Source organism: Nansenia antarctica (assembly GCF_963989245.1).
Source record: "Nansenia antarctica genome assembly, chromosome: 14".
Taxonomy (NCBI): Eukaryota; Metazoa; Chordata; class Actinopteri; order Argentiniformes; family Microstomatidae; genus Nansenia; species Nansenia antarctica.
This window is the reverse complement of record NC_137684.1, coordinates 14,681,341-14,689,937: the sequence shown is the minus strand read 5'-3', so window position 1 is coordinate 14,689,937 and position 8,597 is coordinate 14,681,341. Positions and strand designations below refer to the sequence as shown.

The 8,597-nt window shown below is 43.4% G+C and overlaps 1 protein-coding gene across 1 annotated transcript; it reads right to left on the bottom strand.

Annotated features, from left to right (window-relative positions):
- Positions 1 to 3,308: 3,308 nt before the first annotated feature.
- On the bottom strand, positions 3,309 to 7,454 carry LOC308170337 (transmembrane protein 263-like). Its single transcript, XM_080545109.1, has 2 exons — positions 7,389 to 7,454; positions 3,309 to 5,344 (listed from the first exon to the last, which is right to left on the bottom strand). Exons 1-2 carry the CDS (start codon positions 7,450 to 7,452, stop codon positions 5,043 to 5,045), a joined length of 366 nt encoding a protein of 121 aa, XP_080401235.1. The 5' UTR covers positions 7,453 to 7,454; the 3' UTR covers positions 3,309 to 5,042.
- Positions 7,455 to 8,597: the final 1,143 nt, after the last annotated feature.

Genomic DNA, 8,597 nt, shown 5'->3' with positions numbered 1-8,597 from the left:
TGTAGCTGTGTCCACACAGTAGCTGTGTCCATACACTAGTTGTGTCCATACAGTAGCTATGTCCATACAGTAGCTATGTCCATACAGTAGCTGTGTCCATACACTAGCTGTGTCCATACAGTAGCTGTGTCCAGAGGACCGAGCCGGTAGGGGAGGCCGGAGGAGCCGGTGTTACTTTAAATCATTCATCCCTTATGGAGGGGAGAGTGGACGGAGGGGGCCGTATTTTGTATTACACCAGCCATATTTTGATAAGTCTCGCGAGACGACCATAGATTTGTGCTTATGGTGACTGATGTGTGACTTACTTTAGACAAATTAAATGTACTTGTTGTAAGTGATGTAAAAAAATCTGACCTCCTCTCCAAACATTTTAGCTGCTCCCATTTTGCCAACAGTCTATACACAAAGTAGGAATTATATCAATTTTGAGTTTTGAACACGATTAAATGTAGAGCTGAGATCGACACAAATGTGCCTCAACATTGAATGTGTGGTCGTTCTGGTTGAACTGGTACGACAGTCAGTGGCTGCAGTGCAGTGTTCTTCATCAATATAGTGTGGAACAGTCACAGACTTGGGACCTAACACACAGTGCCCCTAGCATGGCACAATGCAGCAGTCCCTCAGCCGCTTCTCCGGGGTTAAAAGAGTAGGCACTATTTTACCCTCTACCTGTTGAATAGAATACTGCAAGTAATACATCTTTTGAATTACTTATATTCAGTACTCAAGTTGTAAAAGAAAATCAGGGGGGATGGTGGATTTTATCCTATGGGGACAATTTTCGCATCCCCACAGCGTCAGTGACTTCAGTGTCAGTGACTTGGTAAAAATGTAATTGCCTGTGTGCGTGCCCCCTCCTGCATATCACGTAGAGTCACTAGACCACTATCATACAACAGAATTTCCGGTTCATCTTTGTTTTTTAATAAAACGAATAAATTCACAAACTTTTACTTAAGGTTTTTAGGACTCAAACTCTTTGGACAGTCTAATTCAGAAAAATACCCAAAAAATTCAAGACCTTATAAAATACTTTTTAATACTTATTAAGGGTCTTGATTTTCCCAAAATTGATTTATCAACTTTTAATACTTTTCAAGACACCACGGATACCCTGTTTTCAAGTAATTTTTTCTGAGTGGGGCAGTCCCACTCATATTTATTTTTATTTCGATAGAGACATTAGAGATTTGACAGGAAGGATGGGTGAGAGAGAGACAGAAGGGATGACATGCAGGATATGTCCACAGCCGGAATCGAACCAGAAACCCTGCGGTTACATGGTCCACGCTTAGTGCGTTACACCACCAAGCTCCCCTATGAAGGGGCAAATTCAATGGCCCCCTCGCAATTGTTAGAAACTTGATTGCTCCTTTTTGTTTTATTTATTTCTTTTATAGCGCCTTTATCTCATTCACCCATTCACACACACATTCACACACCAATGGCGGCAAGCTACCATGCAAGGCACTGGCCCGCTCACTGGGAGCAATTTGGGGTTCAGTGTCTTGCCCAAGGACACTTTGACATGTGGCCAGCCGGGGCTCGAACCGCCGATCTGCCAACCTTGTGATCATTAGACGGCGGCTCTACCTCCTGTGCCACAGCCGCCCCGTCCTCTACTCGCTTCCTTCTCTGTAAGTATTGGAGGAGAATATCTGAGAGAAGGAACCGAGATCTTCTCCTCCAATGTGCTTTGAGTAGGAAGCGAGTAGAGGACGGATGAAAGGATGCGAGGAACTTAGTTTCTAACAACTGAGAAAGGGCCAATGTGTCCATTTATTTCAGCAGTGTGTGGAGTGATACCCAATAGAAAAGGAGCGAGAGAGGATGACAAAAACAGCCAAACAACACCATCAGCTGTAAAATGTTTATTTAGGTTTATATGTTTCCCCCATCAACTTACATGACTTCCATTCTCCCTTCAGCACCTTGACACGAAACCCAAGAGGAAATAGAGTAGGAGGATAAGCCTTCCCATGTGTCCCACCAAGCCTAATCTACATGTGAATTTATTGTATTTTGTGAAATAGAGGAAAAGGGTAATTCATGGAAGACACAAAGCCTGAACAAATAAAACATTCTCTGTTAATTAATATCTTAAGTAAATAATAGCCCAAGAGTAAACACTTCATTTGGAAAGTCCCTACTGTATCAACTATCAACAATCCTAAACCTTACCCAACTAATGGTTGTACATGGAGGGGTGGTGTGTATATATTGGGCAGGGGCCTATGCAAGGAAAGTGTGGCCAAGCATACATACAGTAGTAGCTATACACAATTCAGACTAGATCGTGGACTCACTGTATGGAAAATATGTCTGTGTTATACCAGACTGCAGAAGTAACACCATAACACATTAACATCTTTCACTTTTATGAATAGTTAAAAACGTTTTGGTCAGTAGTAGAGTAAAGTGGACTACAGTGCCCTCCGTAAGTATTGGAACAAGGAAGCATTTAGTCTTCTAGCTCTACACTCAGTCAACAGTTTGAATTCAAAACATCATTGAGGTTAAAGTAGAGATTCTCAGCTTTGATTCAATGTTTTCTTTTTTCAGATTGGTTTCACCATTTAGAAATGACAAAGAAAGAAATTACCCAACCCTTTTCCCCTTGTCAGGGAACGAGTAGTTTTGGAACATTGGCTTGACAGGTGGTTAGTCCGCTGTGTTCTGTTACATCATTGGTGCAGCATCAGAGAGCTGACAATGTCTAGTATTTATGTTTCCCTTTGACGTCTGCTATTGGTGTCTGTCAAATGAAGAAGACCAATGAGTGTCACTGCACGTCAAGGAAGCCATCATAAACAAACCATCATCAACAGTTTGCTCCTGATTGATCAGTCCCAAGGCTTGACAACAACAACAACAACCGTTTGGAACATCATCTAGAAGAACATCATCTAGAAGAACATCATCTAGAAGAACATCATCTAGAAGAACATCATCATCTAGAAGAACATCATCTAGAAGAACATCATCTAGAAGAACATCATCTAGAAGAACATCATCTAGAAGAACATCATCAAGAAGAACATCATCTAGAAGAACATCATCTAGAAGAACATCATCTAGAAGAACATCATCTAGAAGAACATCATCTAGAAGAACATCATCTAGAAGAACATCATCATCTAGAAGAACATCATCTAGAAGAACATCATCATCTAGAAGAACATCATCTAGAAGAACCAAACCACTGGTGGGCTCAGCTCTCAAACAGCCTGGCAGGCCAAGGAAGACTTCTACAGCGGATGGCCGAAAGAATGCTCACCATAATTAATTAAGAAAGACCCCCAAAATTACCCCAAAGATTACAGATCAGGAACTCTCCAGAAGGTAGGCGTGATTGTGTCTGAGACCACCATCCACAGAAGACTTCACCAGTAGAGCTACATAGGCTACACTGCAAGGTGCAAACCACTAGTTAGCATAACATAAACCTGATGGCCAGATTACAGTTTGCAAAAAAAAAAAAAAAAATACCTAAAAAGAGTCTGCAGAGTTCTGGAAAAATGTGTTGTGGACAGATTGGACAAAGATGAACATGTACCAGACTGATGGCAAGTGTAAAGTGTAGAGAGAAAAAAATAAACTGCCCAATATGGTGGAGTGGGTGTTATTGGCTGCCACTGGCTCACCTGATGTCACTGCTAACGGCAGCAGAATGTATTCTGGAGTGTACAGGCTGTATTCTGGAGTGTACAGAAACAAGTTGTCTGCTTTATTACAAGCAAATAGTTCCAATCTGGAACAACTATTGTACAGTGTTCTATCATACAGCAAGACAATGACCCCAAATGTCATCGTTCTAGAGCGGCCAAGTCAATCTCCTCCAGATTTAAATCCAATTGAACATGCATTTAATTTGATGAAGAGGGAACTTCATGCAAAAACGCCCAGCATCTGATGGGGTTAATGGGTCACAGACTTCAGGCAGTTAATTGCAAGCAAAGGATTGTTGAGCAAATAAACATGAGTGTTTTATTTGGACATTCAATTTTATATAATTTTTCCTAATAGTTTTGCAGCCCTGAAATAGGGGGAGTATGTTTAAAACATGTTGTACTTTCTAAATGGCGAAACCAATCTGAAAGAAAAACATTGCATTAAAGCTGAGAGTCTCTACTTTGACCCCATGGTGGTTTTACAACATAATAAATTGGTTTAGGCTTTCTCATAGTAAGTAATAAGGCACCTTTTGTAAAGCGTGTACAGCATTGAGTAGCAGTAGACATATACACAAACTCTACTTTTGAGATTTTCCCTGGTGGAGAAAAACATCTTTCTGGCTTTTCCACATTACACAATGAACAGAGGTTTGAATTCAAATGATTGAATTCAAATGAAGAAAAAAAAACTGTTCCACCAGCAAAGACATACTGGTGACATTGACTTCCCAAGCAGTGCATTGAAATCCACAACAGCACTGGAAGTGTCAAAGCCCAGTGTGGCGATGTTCTAAGGGAGCTGGGTGAGGAGTGTGCTTCTGGGAGATGCCAACCAGGCTCACTGCAGCGCACAGAGCAACACAATCAGAAGTCTCAGAGAGACAGAATCAATCAGAGAAGAGTCAAATGGAATGGGACAGAAATGTTCCCCAGGACGTGCCTGTGGTTGGGGCAGCACTGGCTCCCATGTTATCCCTGCAGCACAAAACCCACACGAGAAATCCAGTCTTCATTTAACTGTCAGAATTTAAAAATCACTGAACCGATCACTGCTTGTCTGTCAGGTGGAGTTCCAAGTTCATCTAAAACTTAACATTTCACAGACTCACAGTCATATCATATTCCAACAGTTTCAGGCATTTGTTATCATCACAGACCAATATGGGTGGTTTCTGCAATGCTGAGCAGAAAACCCCCCACATAAAGTCTCCCTCTTTGGTGGCCAGGCCAGATAGTATGGGAGTGGTCCGTAGACACGTAGGGATCAGAGCCTTGAGCCTTCCCCTCTCAGAGCCCTCCAGTCCCCTCCTCACCGTAGACTAAACCAGACAACCAGACCAAACCCAGAACATCACCACTTCCTCAGTCAGACTTGTCCTTCTTCTTGTCTCTTCCTCCTATAGGAACTCTGCTGGCCACTGCTGAACCCACGGCAGACACGCCTCCAGCCACAGCATACACTCCTCCTTTAACTAGGCCCACGCCCATGGCAGGCACAGAGATCACAGTGGTGACGGCACTCTTGGTCAGGTCCAGACTCTTCCCTCCGACCCAGGTCACTCCACCCACCGTGGCTCCCACGGCGCCCTTAGTGACGCTGAAAAGGCCTCCTGCCACTCGGGAGAACATGCCGGGCTGGGGCTGAGGGTGGTCCTTACTGGTGTCTTAGGGTACAAGAGGAAATAGACCACACGATGTTACTGCTGAGTGAAATGAAGCAGCGGAACATAATAATAATAACAATAATAATAATAATACATTTTATTTATGGGTGCCTTCTTAGGCTCTCAAAAACACTTTACAAGACAGTTTAAAACCACATATCAAAACATTAAAATCAACAAAGCAAAATCAGATAAAAACAGCAAAATCAGATATAACAACAAACAAAAATACAGGAGATCAAACCAAGTAAACCATTGTGAAAAGGTGTGTTTTAAGACTGGATTTGAAAGTGGTGAGAGTGTCAATATTGTGAATGTTAGGTGGCAGAGAGTTCCAGAGGCGGGGAGCTGAAGATTCTAGATCCCATAGTAGTCAGGCCGGCAGAAGGCATAATGAGTGAATCATAATGACGAAGAGTTACACATAGGGACTTCCTCAGCTTATTCAAAAGGCCTTTGTGACGAACTGATGAATACATAGAAGCTTGAGTCAAATCACAAAACAGGTCTTCTGGTCATCATGAGCATTAACCACATGATAGAGTAACCCCACTAAGCATGTTAATTATAGTGCCCTCAGCCCTCAGTAACCTTTATGGCAGGCAGCCTTATGAGAAAGGAATCACTGTGGTGGGCAGGAACAGGGGCGCCAAAAGAGGAACATAATATACAAATACCTCAGATACAGATCAGATACAGTGCATTCAGGAAGTATTCAGACCCATTCACTTTTTCCACATTTTGTTGTGTTATAGCCATTAACATGGATTAAGTAAAATAAATATTTGCCATCCATACACAATACCCCAGGATGACAAAGTGAATGACAACCTGATCCACACATAGGGCTTTCACACCGGCAAAGAACCGTGCCGGTTCGCGTTCGCGTTCGGAAACCTCTGAACCTTGGTGCTGTCTGGCGAACGAGCCCGCGTTCATACCAGTGTAACCTGAACCATCCGCGTCATCAACGCTGGGTGATGAAGGGGCGGGATAAACAAAACAATTCACAACTAGATGGCAGCTACTTCACTGGAAAAGAGGATAATATCTTCCACTACTACAGTATCTGAAATAAACACAATTTTCTGTGAAACAAAACAAAAGACACTTTCTATATGCGTTCTTTTACTAATCAGCTGCTCCATTACTGGAATAGAAATGGCTTACGAAATTCGCGTTCGCGCATGTCCGCGCGTGTGCGTGTGTGTGTTTGCTGAGCATGTGAGGAAGATAGAGAGAATAATGACACTTTTGATATTGTTTTTGATCACTAATGATTAGATTTAGATTAGATTACATTTTGTCTACTTCCTCCTTGCTGGTCTCTGAAGCCTAGAATAGGACACACCCACTGACGACGTGACTGTTCTACGTTTTGGTTCGCGCTTGAGAACCACTATTTTTTGGTGCCCGCTGCGAACCAACTTTTCAGGTTCCGAACCAATTGAGCTTCGGTCTGAACGCGCCGGCCGGTTCCAGACTTGGTTTGCGAACGCGAACCAGCACGGTTCTTTGCCGGTGTGAAAGCCCTAACAGTGTGTAATTGATTCCTATGCAAATCAGAGACCCTATAAAAACAAAGATATTCATTCCAAAATTACATTAACTATTGTTCTTCAATTAAGATGGACTCAATTCAACTCATTGAGTCATTTGTTGATGACAGTTTAGCATTTTAGCTCTTTTTAAGAGTGTCATAGCGAAGTGTGAATACTTACGGACATGGGGTATTTCTTGTATTTCAATTTTAATACATTTACTGACATTTCTGGGGTATTGTGTGTGTGGATTGATGGCAAATTCTTTTAATTTAATCCATTTTAAAATGAGTCTATAACACAACAAAATGTGGAAAAAAAGTGTTAGTAATATCTTCAGTAACAGTTTGCCATTGAAGTTACAGTGTTAGATTGGTAATTAATTAACACTACCGTATCCTTGTTTTGTGTCAGTGTCTTGGTGTCAAATGTTCAGTTTAGACCTACAAGCTCTACAAGCCTTGTGTTCATCTCTTAGTGGCCACAAACGAGGCTGACCTTACCTGCTGGTGGCTCATCTTTCATGTATGCGGGTACTTCATCCTGCTGCCGCTTGGTTTGACTCATCTTCCCTCTAGGCAGGGAGAAAATAGACAGGTAATTCCTCAAGGAGTATATTCTCTACAGTAAATTACTAGGCTACATGTGCAATGTCAAGAAAACATCTTCCTAAATCATCCAGCAACCGTAACTAGGCTACTAATTAGACAGTTTGGGCAAACATACCCCACTGATAGTTAGGAGTCTGATTGTTCTAGGAAAACAAGTCTGCCGACATCCACACGACACTAGGCAGACCTGTTTTCGTTAACTCCCTAGCTGGCGTCGTAATAGTCGAGTTGAAAACTGCTTTTATTTGATATTTTGCAACAAGGCACGTGTGGTTAGCTTGATGCCCGTCAGTCACAGGGGGCTGCTACCACACGACGAACCATCAGTCCACCAGCCTCTGAACCATCAGTCCACCAGCCTCTGAACCATCAGTCCACCAGCCTCTGAACCATCAGTCCAACCAGCCTCTGAACCATCAGTCCAACCAGCCTCTGAACCATCAGTCCACCAGCCTCTGAACCATCAGTCCACCAGCCTCTGAACCATCAGTCCACCAGCCTCTGAACCATCAGTCCACCAGCCTCTGAACCATCAGTCCACCAGCCTCTGAACCATCAGTCCAACCAGCCTCTGAACCATCAGTCCACCAGCCTCTGAACCATCAGTCCACCAGCCTCTGAACCATCAGTCCACCAGCCTCTGAACCATCAGTCCACCAGCCTCTGAACCATCAGTCCACCAGCCTCTGAACCATCAGTCCACCAGCCTCTGAACCATCAGTCCACCAGCCTCTGAACCATCAGTCCACCAGCCTCTGAACCATCAGTCCATCAGCCTCTGAACCATCAGTCCACCAGCCTCTGAACCATCAGTCCACCAGCCTCTAAACCATCAGTCCACCAGCCTCTGAACCATCAGTCCATCAGCCTCTGAACCATCAGTCCACCAGCCTCTGAACCATCAGTCCACCAGCCTCTAAACCATCAGTCCACCAGCCTCTGAACCATCAGTCCAACCAGCCTCTGAACCATCAGTCCACCAGCCTCTGAACCATCAGTCCACCAGCCTCTGAACCATCAGTCCAACCAGCCTCTAAACCATCAGTCCAACCAGCCTCTGAACCATCAGTCCACCAGCCTCTGAACCATCAGTCCACCAGC

Bases quoted from the DNA above. Each gene is read 5' to 3' on its own strand.
- LOC308170337 (XM_080545109.1), bottom strand. From the start codon at position 7,452: ATGAGTCAAACCAAGCGGCAGCAGGATGAAGTACCCGCATACATGAAA. The intron at 5,345-7,388 runs GTAAGGTCAGCC...TTGTACCCTAAG, and splicing joins GAAAGATGAGCCACCAGCAG to ACACCAGTAAGGACCACCCT.